The sequence below is a fragment of the Oryx dammah genome, unplaced genomic scaffold (assembly GCF_014754425.2).
Source record: "Oryx dammah isolate SB20612 unplaced genomic scaffold, SCBI_Odam_1.1 HiC_scaffold_22, whole genome shotgun sequence".
Classification (NCBI taxonomy): Eukaryota; Metazoa; Chordata; class Mammalia; order Artiodactyla; family Bovidae; genus Oryx; species Oryx dammah.
In genome coordinates, this window is record NW_024070206.1 from 14,974,350 (window position 1) to 14,993,056 (window position 18,707).

The window sequence follows — 18,707 nt, forward strand, 5'->3', positions numbered from 1 at the left end:
CCAGCCTCTCGGCCGCCGCCGCCGCCAGCCTCTCGGTGGCCGCGGCCTCGGGTGGCGCCGGGGCGGCCGGGGGCGGCGCCGGGGGCGGTTGCGTGACCGGCGCGGGCGCGGCGGCCGGCGCCAAAGGGCCGCGCAGCTATCCGGTCATCCCGGTGCCCAGCAAGGGCTCGTTCGGGGGCGTGCTGCAGAAGTTCCCGGGCTGCGGGGGCCTCTTCCCGCATCCTTATACCTTCCCAGCCGCCGCCGCCGCCTTCGGCTTGTGCCACAAAAAGGAGGACGCGGGCGCCGCGGCCGAGGCGCTGGGGGGTGCGGGCGGCGCGGGCGCGGCGCCCAAGGCCGGCCTGTCGGGCCTCTTTTGGCCGGCGGGCCGCAAGGACGCCTTCTACCCGCCCTTCTGCATGTTCTGGCCTCCACGGACCCCGGGCGGGCTTCCGGTGCCCACGTACCTACAGCCCCCGCCGCAGCCGCCCTCGGCGCTCGGCTGCGCGCTGGGGGAAAGCCCGGCCCTGCTGCGCCAGGCCTTCCTGGACCTGGCCGAGCCCGGCGGCGCGGGCGCGGGCGCGGGCGCCGAAGCAGCGCCCCCGCCGGGTCAGCCCCCTCCGGTCGTGGCCAACGGCCCGGGCTCCGGCCAGCCGCCTCCTGCGGGCGGCGCGGGGGCCCGCGACGCACTCTTCGAGTCGCCCCCGGGCGGCGGCGGCGGGGACTGCAGCGCGGGCTCCACGCCCCCGGCCGACCCGGGCTCGGTGACCGGGGCCGCCGGAGCGGGCCCCGCGGGTGCCCGAGGGCCCGCGGCCCCCCACCCTCACCTCCTGGAGGGGCGCAAAACCGGCGGAGGCAGCTACCACCACTCGAGCGCCTTCCGGCCGGTGGGCGGCAAGGACGACGCGGAGAGCCTGGCCAAGCTGCACGGGGCGTCCGCGGGCGCGCCGCACTCGGCCCCAGCGCATCACCACCACCACCACCACCACCCCCCGCACCAGCACCACCATCACCACCACCACCACCACCACCCCCCGCAGCCGCCGTCGCCGCCGCTGCTGCTGCTGCCCCCGCAGCCCGACGAGCCAGGCTCGGAGCGCCACCACGCGGCCCCGCCGCTGCCGCCCCCGCCGCCCCCGCCGCTGGCCCCGCAGCCGCACCCCCGAGGTCTCCTGTCCCCCGGTGGCACCAGCTGCAGCTACCCCAGCGAGGACAGCTCCGAGGACGAGGACGACGAGGAAGAGGAGCAGGAGGTGGACGTGGAGGGCCACAAGCCCCCCGAGGGCGAGGAGGAGGAGGACGAAGGTCGAGAGCCCGAGGACGACGAGGAGGAAGACGAAGAGACGGGGGTCCTGCTATCGGACCCCTTGGTCGGCGGCGGCCGGTTCCTCCAGGGCAGAGGGCTGTCGGAGAAGGGGAGCAGCCGGGACCGCCCGCCGGCCGCCGCGGGCGCTTTCCCGCTGGCGCTGAGCTCCTCGCGGCTGCTGCAGGAGGACGGGAAACTGGGTGACCCCGGCGGCCCGGACCTGCCCCCGCCGCCGCCCCCGCCGCTGGCCTCGCAGACACAGAGCGGCGGCCTCGGCAGCAGCCCCGGCAGCCCGGTCCACCATCCATCACTGGAGGAGCAGCCCTCCTACAAAGATGTAAATATCCCCTTTAGGCTCCTTTTAGCTAATTATTATTATTTAAATGCACCTTTAGGCGGAATCGGTTACGTATGCGCAGGAAAGATGAATCACCAGATTTCCCCACAGAAATGAAATATTCAGTGTCTTTGGAAGGGCTTCTTTCCTACCAAGGGTCCTCCATAAAATGTGGTTTCTGGTCTCTCTCTTACAAAGCCTCTGGAAGGCCTTGGGGCCTCTTTTTCCCTCCTGTGTTCAAGTTGGCTGCTTGTAGAAGTTGGGAAAGACCCCCTAAGTTGACCAAGTCCTTCCTCTAGTCTACCGGTCTCCTTTGCCCAAGCCCGGGCGCCCCCCTGAGCACAGCTGTTCCCCCAAAAGCAGTGGGGCCACAAAACTGGTGCAGTCTGAATAATCCTATTATTTTTCTTCTCTATAATTCAGTGCCTCCCCCAACCCTGACCCCAAAAGATCAAAAATACCTTGACTTCAAAAGTTAGATTCAGTTTCGTTTGAGCTGCGTTAATGGCTGCTTGAGCCCCAGAGCTCTAGCCAGAATGAACACGTCTGTAAGATACTGTGTCCAGTAAAACAAAAGACAGGCTCTTTAACAAGACTGGCTTCTCCCAAACCAGTCTCCACTCAGAGAAAGTGCTACTCAGGACCCCTAAAGACCAAAGTTAAATTTAAGTGGCTCAGCATTCAGTGTTCACTCAAGTGTGCATAGAAAGCACTCTCAAGGACTTGAAAGTTCAGTGACTCTGTGCTAACTCAGTGTAGATGTGACAAATGTGGCATGTTGCTTTAGAGAGTATATAATAGGTGCATATTTACCATACTACTTCGTAAAGGGTAGGGCAGGTACATGGAGTCATACACTTGTGTTTAAGCACAATAACTATTCAAAGAAGATAATCATCAAAAAAAAATGAAGTCTCCTGAGGCTCCACGGAGTCACTTTTATTGATGCTTCTTCCTGCTGACTGTTGACATTAGCATATGGTTTCATCCAGGCATTGATTTGTGTGTCTAATTCTTCTCCATACAGAATCAGAAAACTAAAGAAAATAATCAAGTTATTTCAGCTACAAAGGACGACAACAACTTTTCAGGTAAAAGAAAATAACCTCCCTGTTTTCTTTCCTGTATTTAACCATTTCTGTGAGACTTATACCCAGCATTTCCTGCTCACACCACCATTCTGTGGGTTTTCATCCACTGAATTTTATGGGTTTTTTAAAATATCACAGTTTATATTTTAAAGAGCTGCATTTCTGTAGTTTCCAAGCAATGACAATTTTTCAAGTAACAGCACCGTTGTCCCCAATCTCAACATATCTCTTTGCATTTAAATGGTGTCAGTACTCAAAACATACACAAATACATGTTAAAATTCTTGGATATCTTTGTTTCCCACTTGTCTATACAGATCACTTGTAGATTTTGTGTTTTGTTTGATTCTAGATAAGAACAAGGAGCATAGCTTTTTCATCACGGACTCTGATGCTTCGGGAGATTTTTGGAGAGAAAGATCAGGTAGGCTGGAACAAATAGAAGGAATGAATAGTCAGATGACAGAGAGAAGTGTTGAAATTCATAATCAAAAGACTGAATATTTAGTACAAGGGTAAAGATAAAAAAAAAATCAGTTCCTAGTAGATATAACTAAGAAAACCACAAATGGGAAAGCAGTGACATTAATAGCAATAAGATTATTAATTGCTGGGCATATTTCAGAAGAAAATTCAGAAATATATCAGGTTACACAATGAAACAGGCTGGAAAAGCATAAAATGACAATAATTGAAATGTTCTCTTAGAAACCTTCCATTAAAAAGGATCACAGCTTATTGCTTTTAATATCTGTCAGAAAGACATTAAAGGTGTTTTATGACATCTATGCCAACATTTATATTATCTCCATGATAATGATCTCTACACAAAATGTATAATACATTTACAAAAATTACATTATACAAATTAAATGAAACCACCTTTTACTGATTGCTAAATGTCTCCAAGGGGTTTGGGAAAGACGTGATTAGAAGTTTTGATACTAAGTTGTCTATTGCAGTGTCTTAAGGAGAGGGTTTTGTTTCTTGGGAAAAAGGAATCTAATTTTCCATTTATGTAATGCAAACTGCCTTGGCTTTGACTATTCACGGTTAATTGACTGTCAAACGAGGTTGTTATCCTGCGGCAATGTCTGCAAATTTGCCTGTCAAATGAGACAGAGAGAGCAAGCTAGGAAGTGAGGGAGAAGGAGAAAGAGTAGTGTGGGGAGCAGAAATAAAGAAAATAGGATCTTAAAGAAATCTTATATAACAGCAAAGTACAATGGAAAAGGTCTCCAAACCTTTGTTTTTACTTTCTCATAAAGGAAACTTCTCAATACTTTAAATGGGAAAAGGCAAAAACATCTATTTTAATGAAAAAAGAAAAAACCTTTATATATCATAGGAAGAAAGCTGTATATATTATGAGATATTTCCAAATTATTCCCTGAATATTTTATATAAATATCAATCAACATCCAGTTTGGGTTGACTGTGCTAAGGAGTTACTAAGAATAATTTAGTGGAATGTCTTTGGCCACATCAAGTCTCCATAAAATTCACAATGCTCGCTTTTGTGCCTTGTGATTTTACCTGGTTGTTAGCACATTTTAAATGTTTTTCTTATCACTTTCACACTAAAGTATAACCTTTAAAAAAATTTTTTAATCACCTTTCACGAATGAATTTGCTCTGTGTCTAACATGATAAAGTTTTTAAATGTGGATTTTTCTGTGATAATCTAAAGTGCACACATAAAGTCACAAAGGCAGTGATTTTTGCCCAGAAACTACCTTTTTCCTAAGTGTGATATTTGACAAAATTGAGGCTTGAAATGGAGAGGATTGCTACCAAGGCATTTCTGATGGGTTTGCACACACACACACACACACACACACACACACACGGGTTTATAATTCTATTCGATTGATTCTTTAATATCTAGCCACTTCCCAGACATTTCTGGATAGTCAATTGCTTTTCTTTGTTTGATATGTGTAGAAATTAATAGCCACTGGAAACAACACATTCATGAATATAAAAAAACAATTTTGGAAACATTCCTCAACCTCAGATCAAATGATATTTAGCAGCTCTGTATAGCTAAAAATAAATTTAAAAGTAGCCCAATTTCTCCCATGCCTGGAAACCACCGATGGGAGTCTATATGTATCCTAGTGAATACCAATTAATTGAGCTCTTTCAACAGCTGACGTGGATGGAGACCTTTGCTAGGTCGGTGTTGCACAACCAGTAAGCACTTAAGAGAATTCCCATTCCTCTCTAACCAAAATAGACACAGCTGGGAAAGAGTTTAAAAGCAGTGTCCACATCCTCGTGGCACTGTCAAGTTAATTTTGGGGGAATTTTTATCCGTTTTTATTTTATTTTATATGCAACCCTATCTTTGAGCATCTCCATGAAGCTCGAAGTCTAATAAAATAAGAAAACTTGCATATAGCAATGACTTATGTCTTCGAAATAATGTATAACCCACTCAGAGACAGGATAGGGATCCCACTTTTCATTTACTTAAGACAAGTTTTAATTTCATGTTGCTTGTTAAAATTAGTACTTTGTAATGTATATGCTTAATTTTAAGGTTGTTTTTCCTAAGTTTGGAGGTTTTTATTTTGGAGTTAGCTATTGGTGATTTTAAAGTTCAAATTAGACTATATTTAATATCAAATGACACATTTAGGGAATAATTCACATCAGACTTCATTTTGCTAAAGTATAACTCATTAGAAGTCTCTCTGCATCTGAGCTCTAACTCTGGGTGCAAATTTTAAAGAAAATAAAAATAAAATTTTATAAATGTTCTATAAAAGATTATACATAGTTTTTAAAGAGGTATCAATAATTTGTACAAAATTGTGGTATAATTTGATGTTTAAATTGTTAAAATAGTTTTCATAGATTTAATGAGAAGATCCAAGTTTCAAATCTGAAATCATCTTTTTGGAACTTTAATTTCCTACCTTGTACTTAATAGCTAGTATTCACAATTCTTATAAAAATTTTAAATCAACATTTCAACAAATGTGTGTACCCATTAAAAATCTAAATGTATTAGAACATACTGATTTCTTTACTGAATTACCTCTTCTTGATTCCATATACATGAATAGTCTCTGTAGATTTGTTAAAAACTGAATTTCTCTTCTTTGTTTTCCTCCAATTTTCATGACTGGACTGGTTCCATTTGAATATGAGTTCCTCCTGGCCTTGGAAGGGGTTTGGTTCCCCCATACTTAGTAAGTTCAGTAAACTCTAAAACAGGCATTAGAACCAAGGATGATAGCGAGAGTGGATCAAAACCACAGACTAGACTGTTGTTTGATGTTCAGATGGAAATAGAAATGCCAGAAGGAAGGAAGTAAAAGTATAGTCAGGATCTGTGTTCACATAAAAATTCCTCAGTGCCTGGAACTCAGGGCAGCACAGTCAATAGTTATGTTGGTAATAACACCTAGTCATACTATTGATCTATTACTAGTCCCTACCTCACAATAATTAATTTGATACAGATTCCCAGAGAAACTTGTTCCATATCGATTTTCCATATTACAGTTTCATTCTCACATTATTCAGGGAAGCAGGTAGATAGTAGGTTATATCGTATTATTATTATCTTGTATTGAATGGGTGACAGGTGGGACGTGAAAGGGATGAAAATATATTATTGAAATGAACAAATGTTTGGGTGAAGAATATATTTTTTAAAATTTATCTTGGAGTCACAAGAATTTCATCCTCATGGTTCGTTTGCTGAAAGTGTTAAGGAGTTTGGGCTTTTGTAGGACTTGCTGTACTTATGGCTGTCCATGCTTGTAGGGAAGATCAACTCATGGTCTTCACAATGGAATGCACATTGGAGAAAATCCCAAAATAGTCACTCAGTTGACCTATGTGCGCATGTTTATTTGCTCAGTCATGTCCAACTCTGCAACCATATGGACTACAGCTCACCACGCTCCTCTGTCCATAGAATTTTTCAGGCAGGATATACTGGAGTGGGTTGCCATTTCCTCCTCCAAGGGATCTTCCTGACCCAGGGATCAAGCCTGCATCTCTTGCATCTCCTTCCCTGGCAGGCAGATTCTTTACCACTGAGCCACTTGGGAGGCCCCAGTTGGCCTGTTTTGGTATTAAAGTACTTACTTAAGATCAAACTCCAAGAATCCATTCATTTAGCAAAGTGTCAAAAATCCAGATGAACCAAAAAAATTATGAAGCCTTGTGATGAAGTGCTTTGGAGTGGTAGCAATAGACTGCTTTATCCAGAATGCCTTGCTGGTGAATGGAGTTATTTTTCCCCATGTAACAACTGTTAACTTCCACATGTACGTGATAGCATTCATTTGTTTATTTACTCAATTACTCCTCAAATATTTCAGAACACCTGCTGTTCAGTTCAGTCGCTCAGTCGTGTCCAACTCTTTGTGACCCCCATGGACTGCAGCATGCCAGGCTTCCCTGTCCATCACCAACTCCCAGAGCTTACTCAAACTCAGGTGCATTGAGTCAATGATGCCATCAAACCATCTCATCCTCTATCATCCCCTTCTCTTCCCAACTTCAATCTTTCCCAGCATCAAAGTCTTTTCAGATGAGTCAGTTCTTCGCATCAGGTGGCCAAAGTATTGGAGTTTCAGCTGTAGCATCAGTCCTTCCAATGAATATTCAGGACTGATTTCCTTTAGGATGGACTGGTTGGATCTCCTTGCAGTCCAAGGGACTCTTAGGAGTCTCCTCCAACACCACAGTTCAAAAGCATAAATTCTTCGGCGCTCAGGTTTCTTTATAGTCAACTCTCACATCCATACGTGACTGCTAGAAGTACCATAGCTTTGACTAGACGGACCTTTGTTGGCAAAGTAATGTCTCTGCTTTTTAATAAGCTGTCTGGGTTGGTCATAACTTTTTTTCCCAAGGAGCAAGCATCTTTTAACACCTACTGTATGCTAGCTATTTCTCCAAGCTCTAGAGATTCAGAGGTAGAATCAATACCAGTCCCTGCTCTCAAGTTACTTTCAATAAAAAACAGGAAATGTATGAGCTGTAAGACAGTATGAATACTGTAGTAATCTAAAACAATATAACATCCAATAAGATTTATATAGCCATATGTCTCTTTAGCCAGTGTTTAATTCAATCATTATTGGATAATATCAGTATTTTATTTCTGTGCATATACAGTATAACATAGAATAATGAAATGTCTTTTTAAACTACCTAACAAGTCAGTATGCAATTTTTTATTTTTACATGAATTTTTCACTCCCATGACAATCATAGTTTATCAGGAAATTTCTGACCTTTTTCTAAACATAAAGATAAAGATTTGCTTCAATATGTCCCTAATACAGATTCAGTTTAGCAACAATATTTAGTTCTAGTTTGCTTTTTTAGTTCACCATTTTAATTAAGTTTGGCCTCTGTTCCACCTTTCAGCCCTCTTGGTAACTGTTGAGTGAAAGTGAGTGTTAGTCGCTCAGTTGTGTCCTATTTTTTGCAACCCCGTGGACTGTAGCCCACCAGGCTTCTCTGTCCATGGAATTCTCCAGGCAAGAATACTGAAGTAGGTAGCCATTCCCTTCTCCAGGGGATCTTCCCAACCAAGGGATCAAATCTGGGTCTCCTGCATTGCAGTTGGATTCTTTACCAGCTGAGCCACCACAGAAGCCCCTCGTAACTGTTACTTTTCAGCAATTTCAAAGAAATTACATTTTTTAAAGATTCTTTAAAATCCTTCCTATTAGTGTTCATTAACCTTACTCATAGCAAATATTATACTTTTTTGTAATTAGAGGGACCAAACAAAGTTTTAAGCAGCCAAAATCACCCAGAATCCAGAACCTTTATCTATAGGGCTCTTTAAAATAAGACCCATGGCTTTAAAGCCAAGTAATATAAGATTAGGGGGATGCCAGTTTGGTCAAAATATTACCTACTCAAAAGTATAAATGACAGCATTTTGCTTGCAATCCCAGAGTCAAGTTTTGCATATCCTTTTTGAATAACTTCAGTGAAGTTAAGTGATTTGAAATTGAATGCAGTGGGGTCAGCCACTGAGAGAGCTGAAAGCTATTGCAGGTCAAGGAAATCACGTGAAGTGGAGTCATCCTCCATTTCAATCCCTTTCATTGTGTAGAAACGCCAGCACCATTGGACTCTCAGCGTGGCTGCATCTTGTTTTATGTATAGAAGTTTTAAAATCAATTTGATTTTCACTGGTATGATTCTCTAGTGTACTTAATATGCTATGGACAGATTCCTGAGAATAGTAAGAAGCAGTTACACTTCTCATGAATATATAGCGGATGAGGCACTCTGATTTATTATTCCATTCTATTTTAAAACACGCTTATGATTTTTTTTTTTAAATAAAAGAAGAAGAAAATTTCTAAAAAGCATAGACTGGTAGATCTGAGTTTTAATTCTCTCACTTACTAGATGACTTTGGATAACCCTTTTGACTACTTTGGGTCTCAGTTTATACACCTCTAAATTACTACCAACATTTTTATGAACAATGACTTGAGGTATTTAAATATATGTATTTGAAATGAACTAATCCTCATAATACAGATATAAATTTCTTTTTATTTATGAAAACATTTTCTTTTTGTGGCTTTTAATAAGATATATGAAACTCAAGGAGACAGAGAAGGACAATTTAAAACTCTTCAGAAAAAAATTAAAAATAGCATTAATTGACAAGTTCTAGAACTCAAGAGAATTCTAAATGAACTCACAATTCATTAATCAAAAAATTTTGATATGCTGATTCAAGAAGCAATGTGTATGCAACTCACGATAAATTTTGATCACAAACTATAAACCCACCGATATTAATCTTGCTCTTGTTCATTCTTTTTGGTTAATGGAGTTAATATTTAGTTAGCTCATTTTATAGCATACCCTCTCCAGTGGTATTGATTTGCTTTTCTCTTCTGTTCTGTGACCTCACTACAGTGCCAAAAGTCACAGGGGAGGAGTTTAATGTAGACTTTAACACCAAGAAATTAACACAAGTCCACGTCCCACTGATAGAGGAGAAAATTACTTAACCTTGCTTTCTGTGTAATTGATTTGTTAATACCTTAATGCAAAATGTTCTTAAAAACCTCTCTAAACCATACATTGTGCTAAATCTTGATTATTGTTCAAAGTACCAGTTATATAAATTGTAGATTAACTTTGACCCCATCCAAATTGTACCTCTAAGATAGATTATTAGGGAAACAAAAAAATAACTTCCAGAAGTCTTAACGTCAGATTATAAAACTAAGATTAATTATGAAAATTCAGTGTTTCTTCGCAAGTAAAACATACATAAGAAGCGTCTCTCAATCAACAGATGCCAGGCTTGTGCTGGGGCTGCAGGGAGGCAGAGGGCGGGACCTCAGCCCAGCCCAGAGAGCATGACGGTGCCCCGGGAACTGTGTGCAGACAAGCTTTGCGTGCACATCTTGCGTTCTCTTCCAGGGTCCGCTCCCCTGCCCCAGAACACATGTGGTAGAACATGAGTCCCCATGAATGACAAAAACATGTGGATGAAATTTTTTATTCCTCATCCAAATGTTAGAATGCATGTGTATCTCGTGTATAGACACAGCCCCAAACCAAAATAGTTTCATTGACTGAATTTACCCTTCAGTGTGCATTTTCTGAAATGCATTTTCTCCAAATGTTTTTCATCAGTTGTTGTCAACAGCCATCCTGGGGGAACAGAGAGGACCTTTCAAAGACAAGCAACTTGCTAACCCTGGGGCTGCTGGCTGGGGTAATGCCACTGAGTGCTCTTTGCAGGCTCAAAGGAGACTCTAAAAGGGAGACAGCCAAGATAAGGAGTAGCAGAGTGGGGCTGAAAGGAGAAGGAAGGAGGATGTGTTTCCATAGGAGGGATAGGCAAATGCCCACAATTTTACTCTGCATCCAAATGTCAGGCATTTTATATTGTACCCTATGTACTTAGATGCCCTGTGCACATACAGGATACAAGACTTAAATGATCTTACTTATTGAATTGAAGTTTAGCTTGAGAACATACTATCTTTTTAATCAACTTTTCCTCCCATCTCACAGCCACCAACAAACAGAACAGGTTATCTGACCTACTCATTTGGCTCTTCAAATTAAATGAGCTCTAAAAAAAGTAAGATTTTTTTTTTTTTTTTTTTTTTGCAGTTGGAGGCCACAGCAGACACGGATGTGAATTAGCATTTTCATGTCTTGGTTAACATTCAGTGCTATAGGTTTGTTTGTCCCTGGAAGAAATTTTCCAAATATCAGATAGAAACAGAAATTGAAATAATCACAAACTTCTCCAGTAAACTGAAAATAGGGAGTAAAGCTTAGACCGTACAATGGATCAAAATATGCTTTTTTGGTCCGTAGGAATGAGTTAGTGGCTGAAAAACATTATGATAATTGGAGTCTTACAATAATATTAATTTGTATTTCTTTCAGAAACCAGCTTGGATTAAACGAATTACAAGCATTTGTGGAATGTACTTGTACCCTTCCCTAGAGCAGAGACATTGGGGGTTACCTGTAGGACAGGATTCCTCTGCCTTCAGAAAGCAGATTTTCTAACTGAGGAAGACCAAACTAGCGTAGGAAAGAGTCAATGCCACTTGGGGGACTTCTGATATTGGATGGACTAGTTGGGGTGCACCTTAGGGAAGAGAAACCACCTAAAAGAGAGCCAGGAGATGTGGGAAATAAAAGTCTACCTTGGGGAAAGGGTTTGTGCTTAGTGACAGAGAAATTCAGGTTGGTGGAGCTGGATGGGACAGGGTCACTGGAGAACCTGGAGTGGATCATGCAGTGTGGACCGCCGGGCCACCGCAGGGTCTGTAAGCAGAGGTGTGCCGTGGTGTTTAACAGAAAGTCATTACCATCATGACTTGAAATGTAGCCCTCGTCAATCTGTTGGCTTTTTTAAGGTTTTTTTCCCCCACTCTGGATACTCTAGTTCCCCCTTCATCTGCTATTTACTGCTCATGCCTGCTTTGGCATGGCGAATTCTCACATCCATCTCTCTTGTACTTGCAGTTTCTGATGGCTGTGTAAGTGAGGGCAGAACTAAGGCTCGGGTGGAGATGTGGGACTGCCTGGTCCCAGAGGACCCTGGAGAGACCAGGGAAGCAGGAACCATGTGGCTCCAGGCTCTCTGGGCTCCGCTACACTCAGCAGAAGTGCAGTTTCTCTGATGTGAGATCGCGCTGTCTCTACCCTCCTGGGACTAGCAGGCTTCACAGGCAATGCCACAAATGTGCGTTTCTGTAGACTCATCCGGAGCCACGGCTCTTCATCGCATCCATCTGCAGGATGGATTTTATGCCCGAATTATCCATCATTCTCCAACTTTAAACTTTTTTCATCCATTTTCTTTATAATTAAGATCTCATGCCCCCCTCCACCGTGGCCTTTGTGTAACTTTTTTATTTTTTTTAAGGGGGAATATAATGGGAAGATAGTAAGCATTTTAGTTTTGGGATGTCTCCAAACCCATTCATTAATTTTGGAGAAGTAAAATGCATTTAACCTGATGGAATATGTATAAAAATGGGAAGCTCATTGTCAACTAAATCTCATTTATTTAATCTAGTGTTAGACTGCTTTCTTTTCTTTTAACCAGATGGAAAACATTAGCAGTAGCAGTGAACAAACATATCCAGGCTCCCAGAGGTCATTTTTAACCACCATTAAGAATCTGGTTTTCACAGATTAGTAATATACAAAAGGCAATGGTCCAGTAAAGGATACACAAAAGGCAGCTGAAGCTTCTATGCTCCTTATTTACCTAAAGCTGACCCACTTTTTAAAACTCTTTGTAAGTGAGACATTTGAACCTTCTGAACTCAAAACTGGCAGATTTTCCTGAGAAGCTGTAGCAAAATATCTGTTTGAAAAAGACGCTGATGTAAAATATTATTAAAACCTCCACAAAATGGATGAAAAGTTTATTATAAATGTTACCAGTAGATTTGCCTGTTATTTATTTAGTTTTCATTTGCTACCTATTTGTTTAATGCTTCATAGCTATGTAAACTTACTAACTGTGAAGTGGAAGAGATATACATTTTTACATGTCATATATTAATTTTTGAAATTAATTATCTAGTTGAAATGTAATACAAGGTAAATAGTCCACAAAATACATTAATAGATCAAAAAGAAACTGATAAGCAAATGAGTTGCTTATTCAGAAACTCTCACATTTAAATCATGTGTTGTGGTTGGGGAAGTTGTAGAATGATGAAATCTCACTAGGTTCTGTAGATAGGTACACAAATGTGTGCACGCTCGTTTCGTTTCTTGTTCAACCTCAATATGTAAATATGAAACATCTATGAGTTTAACTGGTTAGCTGACTTTAAAGTAAACATAAGCAAAGCGGCACATAATATGAATTTATCTTCATTTTTAAGTACCATTTTTCTTGGCTTATGGGGCTTCCCAGGTGGCACTAGTGGCCAGTACAGGAAATGTAAGAGACGTGGGTTCAGTCCCACGGTGGGGAAGCTCCCCTGGAGGAGAACATTGCAGCTCACTCCAGTTTTCTTGCCTGGAGATGTCCATGGACAGAGGAGCCTGTGAGCCACAGTCCATAGGGCTACAAAGAGTCAGACGTGACTGAACCACCTTAGCACGCGTGCACGCGTTCTTGATTGATGTCGGTATGATTTGTGGTCAGCCTTCATGTTCCTCTTCTTTTAGTGTTAGTCGCTTGGTCATGTCCGACTCTTTGTGGCCCGGTGGACTGTAGCCCACCAGGCTTCCTCTATCCATGGAATTCTCCAGGCAAGAATACTGGAATGGATTGCCATTTCCTTCTCCAGGGGATCTTCCCAACTCAGGGCTCAAACCTGGGTCTCCTGTACTGGAGACAGATTCTTTACCATTTGAGGCACCAGGGAAGACTTTCTTTTGGATAATAGTAATTTATAGGAATTATATTGAGATATGTATGTAAAATGCTTTGCAGATATTTTCTCATCATTTTACTATATGGAGAAGAAAGCCAAAGTATTAATATTCAAAAGTCTGTAGAGAGAGGTAATGTCCAAGATGAGAGTGAGAATGAGTTTGTGCAAATATGGTCTAGATGGTACAGAAATTGGTTGCCATTAAGGAATTCAGGTATGCCTTGGATATTATTAACAATGAGGAGCCAGGGGAAGCGCCTTTCTGTAACTGTGCACATGCTTGTGAACATTTGTGTATTTGTATTTACATGTGCACACTTGCTCATCTGCACACACACACTCCTGACAGTCATCAGGTAAGCTACAGAATCTCTGGTTATAATATCATGTTGAAGATTTCTCTGTCTGTCCTTGATACTATAGGCTGCGGCTTCGGGAAGAAATTCTGCTTTCCTCTTTGCAGAAATTTTTACCTTCACAGTGAAGTTCTCCAGTATTCCTGCAGGTGCCCAGGACCACTTGCATTCTATGTCTTGCTGAGGAAGGAAAATTTAAAAACAATGAGAAGAGAACTGAAATGACCCATCTGGTCTGTGCTATAATTTAGAATTCATGACTGCCCAGCGTCCCTTTCAGTGACAGCTGGAAAGACTTTATTGAATACCTAGCATGTGACCAGCACTGTGCTAGGCACTGGCCATACAGAAAGACAGAGCACCTGTTTCCAAATAGTACGCTGCCTACGAGGTGCAGAAGGCTGCAAGGAAACAGCACTGAGGACATGGAAGAGCTAACCTGAGGGAGAGAGGAGGGGGGTTCAAGAAACCTCCTCAGAGCACATTTGCTGGACTGCCACATCTCTTTAGAGGAAAATGGAAAGCTTAATTAAATTATTTGGATAATTGCAGATAGCAATTGAGATTTTTTAAAAATTCTGATAGTTGAATGATTACATTTCTTTGCTTATGTTTTCTGGATTATATAGACTCAATTTATGACTTAGCTATACACTTTCTTGGCTCACTAGCATTCTAGTTAGCTCCTGCAAAATAGTTAAGAACAACAATCTAAGCTCTATCCATAATATAGTTTGTATGGTTGAAGACGAGTAGCTAAGAAATTATCTTGTTAAGAAATTATAATCAGTAAGCATGTGATTGTTAGAAAGTAACATGACTTATTTCACACCTCTCACTTAGGTTGATTTCCTCTTAAACAACCTATCAATTGTTAGGAAACCGCTTCCCTGGTGGCTCAGAGGGTAAAGAATCTGCCTGCAGTTTGGTTCGATCCCTAGGTCGAGAAGATCCCCTGGAGAAGGGGAAAGGCTACCCACTCCAGTATTCTTGCCTGGAGAATTCCATGGACAGAAGAGCCTGGTGGGCTACAGTCCATGCAGTTTCAAGGAGCAGGGGCTTCCAAGGTGGCGCTAGTGGGAAAGAACCTGCCTGCCAGTGCAGGAGATGTAACAGACGCGGGTTTGATCCCTGGGTGGGGAAGATTCCCTGGAGGAAGTCGTGGCAACCCACTCCAGTATTCTTGGCTGGAGAATCCCCATGGACAGAGTAGCCTAGTGGGCTGCAGTCCATAGGGTCACAAAGAGTCGGACGTGACTGAAGCGACTCAGCACGCACACACACACACCCCAGGCTCAGAGAGTCTCTCCCAGGGACAGCTACGGCCACCTCCCACTTCTTCACTGCCCATTTCGGTGACCCAAGAGGACTGAAGGCTGCTGCTTCTGGTCTTGGGGGCCTTCCAGTTAACAGCAGGCTTCTTCCCTTCTGATCAGATTTCTACCAGAAACGTCAACTCTTCCACCTCCTCTTTTGCTGTTCTAACAGTTAGCATCGTTGTAAAGACTGGCTGGTGATGGGGGACAGGAGGGGGTGACGCGGAGAGTCTGCGCTCATGGAGCCACTGTTGTGGTGTAGGTGGCCTCTGACCTCATTTCTGTCACGACCCGCCCCGCCCCTGCCCCGCCGTGAATTAGGGGAAGGATACACGAGCAAATGAGGACAACGTTTGGCTCTGAGGACGCCCACTTTGAAGTTATATTAAATACACTCTTTTGTAGATAGATAGAAAGTGAAAGTACAAACTTGCAGAAAATAGTCTACACAAAACTAATACTTTTTCCTCCTTTTTTACAAGGTGAACACACACAGGAGACGAATTCACCTCATTCACTCAAAAAGGATGTAGAAAATATGGGGAAAGGTAAAGAAAAGTTTTAATTCTGTAGTACTTCTCTTAGCTTTAAAAAACTAAAGAGATAACAGGAGGATATATTTGCTCTACACCATATTTTAAGCTTGACAAGCAACATATGAATAATATATGGACCATTGGGTGGATATAATTGAGATTAATGCATACATATCAATCAATACATGACACTGTAATATAATACTTTAAAATAATATATTACATTGATTTATATTCATGGATTTCTGCACAAAATCTATCCTATGTCTATGCAACACTTTTTAAACTAGTAAAATATTTTGTCTTATAATAATAAATTGCCATATATAACAGTTCTCTGGGGAGTTATTTGTAAAGATTAGTAAAATGACTCTTCTTTTTTTCTTTATTAGAAGAACTTCAGAAGGTTTTATTTGAACAAATAGATTTACGGAGACGACTCGAACAAGAATTCCAAGTGTTAAAAGGAAATACATCTTTCCCAGTATTCAGTAAGAAATCACTTTTATTTCATTGCATTATGATACTTGGTAACATTTTTATTAGTCAGTGTAAGTACATGATCTTCCTGTGACGTCTTTAGTATTTGGAGATTGTAGCCTGTTATTTATTTTATCAGCTCACAGATAAAATTTCTTATAAGAATGTTTTAGTATTAATTGTATTGGTAGATATGTGTTTGTGCATATATATAGTGTACATTTAAAACATGTATGCAAATATACCCTTAAATATATAGATATATTTAAATAGATATATTAATATTTTTAAAACAAAAGAACTACTCAAGTGTTTTTTTCTCTAAGGTAGGAAAAACAAAAGAACAGTTAATTCCTTTTCTCAGATAGGGCTAGAGAGCTGCCTGGTGCTTGAAATACGAAGATTTAAAATTTAACTATTCAATATACCTATATTTTATTAATTAAAATTAGTATAATTTTAGTAGTTTGGGATTCTCCATCCATATTTAGCATTAAAATTTCATTCCAGATTTATTGGCAAAAGAAATTATAGCATAAAAACTTGGTTCTGCTCCCAGAGTCCTAGAATTTCAGAAAGACCTAAGATGGGTGTCCAGATTTCTAAAATTCTCCAGTCATGTTCTGAATCACTCTTAGATAAGTATTGGGTTGACCAAAAAGTTCATCCATGATCCAGTACATCACAGTAGTGTTTTTCAAACTTTTTGAAGTTTCATTTAGTCATATTCCTTTCCCCAGAGAGAGGAAAGTGGGAAATAAAATAATATGTAAACATATTTTAAATTATATACGTTTAATTTTTTTCTGAGACTTTGAGCATGTCAGTACCCTTTGTTTATTAAACCAGAAATCAGAAAACTCATGTTGATAATTCCTGGGCAAGAGTCACAAGCAAATATCTGGAAAAAGACTTTTCAGTAATCGTGGCAATTTTAATAGTATGAACATAAAGGTCTACCAGAGCTTCTCAAATGTGATCATCAGCACGACTGAAAGACTTGCCCTCTTGGGTAGGGTAGTAGGTTTGAACAGTACTGGGTTCCTGGTAACATGTCAGACTAAGTTGCACCAGAATGTTTAGCAGGGATAAAAATGAAGAGGGCTCATGATGGAAGAGAGTACCGGCCGCAACGAACAGCAGAGTTGGCCAAGTTTGGGCTCTGTCAGTATCCACAAGGGAGGTTTAGCACTCATGATGATACTTGAGTATTTTGAATTTGAAGAATGCCTCCTGTGGCTCAGAATAAGATCAAAGGGAGGAGAATGACCAATAGCTCCTGATAGTGTATTAGGATCATCATGACATTTGTAGTGCTAAGAAAAAGAGGAACATAGTTAAAATATCTTTGAGACCTTAAAAAACAGGTGCTTCCAAATAATCCACGATTCCCTAATTTCTAAAACTGTACCTTAAGATAAACTGTACAGATCCTTGCAGGAGTGAACAGACACTAAGTGATTTGTGTCCCCTCTAAGCTGATGTTTATCTAATTGTTGAGTTTGCGGATCCAGCAGACTGGATCCAGACCCCAGTGAGTCCCTGGAGTGTCTGCCTAACTCCCTATGAAGCCAGGATAGCCATAATTTTTACCACTAATAAAAGTTGATCAACTGTTTTAAGGAATTGGGACTTCCCTGGCAGTACAGTGGTTAAGACTCTGTACTTCCACTGCATGGGGCATGAGTTCAATCCCTGGTCAGAGAACTAAAATCCTACATGCCATGGCGCAGCCAAGGAAAAACAAAATCATTTTAAGAAATTAAGTAATTTGTACATTTCTTACTAGTTATCATAAACATGCAGATGTTTCTGTTTTTTCAAAAGTTGGGATCCCAGTTTCCATTCAGACCCCTCATTCATCCTTTTGTTGTGAATTAAGATGACTCCTCTATTTTGCCATGTGTATGAAACACTTAGATTAAAAAACAACGGAAAAGTTTTACTCCTTTTTATCTGCAGTGTATTCCACTGACCAAGGAAGTGGTGTGGGTACCCAAGTTTGAATAATGCGTGGTTTAGACCCACCACAAAGAGGCAGTTAATTTCACACCAGTGAAATAGCAAATGCCCATTATGTGCTTGTTAACTAAATGTGAGAGGCCGTGAGGCTGGCAGACAGATTTAGCTTCACTCAGGTGGAAAGGGGAGGACGGAATTACTAAAGCCGCATCAGAAGGAAGCAGAGAGGAAACCCAAGCAGAGCATTTTACTAGGAGGTGGATTCAGTCAGGACACTTCAAATCTAATTCCCTTAGAGCACTGGGGACTTAGGCTAAGTTATCACCTGTAACTTACGATTCCAGGCTCAAAATCCCCTGAGCTACTTTGTGGCTCTGCCACTTCCTGGTTGTAGGACCTTGGAAACTGTAACATGGGCCAGATAATCCTTGTCTCATAGAAAGATGACTACATGAGAG

The 18,707-nt window shown here is 41.6% G+C and overlaps 1 protein-coding gene across 1 annotated transcript in view; it reads left to right on the forward strand.

The window, feature by feature from the left end:
• SKOR2 (SKI family transcriptional corepressor 2) overlaps positions 1–18,707 on the forward strand; it is a 40,983-nt gene that overhangs the window by 1,334 nt on the left and 20,942 nt on the right. Inside the window, exons 2-6 of the mRNA XM_040264224.1 lie at positions 5–1,622; positions 2,650–2,713; positions 3,066–3,137; positions 15,754–15,819; positions 16,200–16,298. Coding sequence (XP_040120158.1) covers positions 5–1,622; positions 2,650–2,713; positions 3,066–3,137; positions 15,754–15,819; positions 16,200–16,298 — 1,919 coding nt within the window. The remainder of the gene's footprint in view (positions 1–4; positions 1,623–2,649; positions 2,714–3,065; positions 3,138–15,753; positions 15,820–16,199; positions 16,299–18,707) is intronic.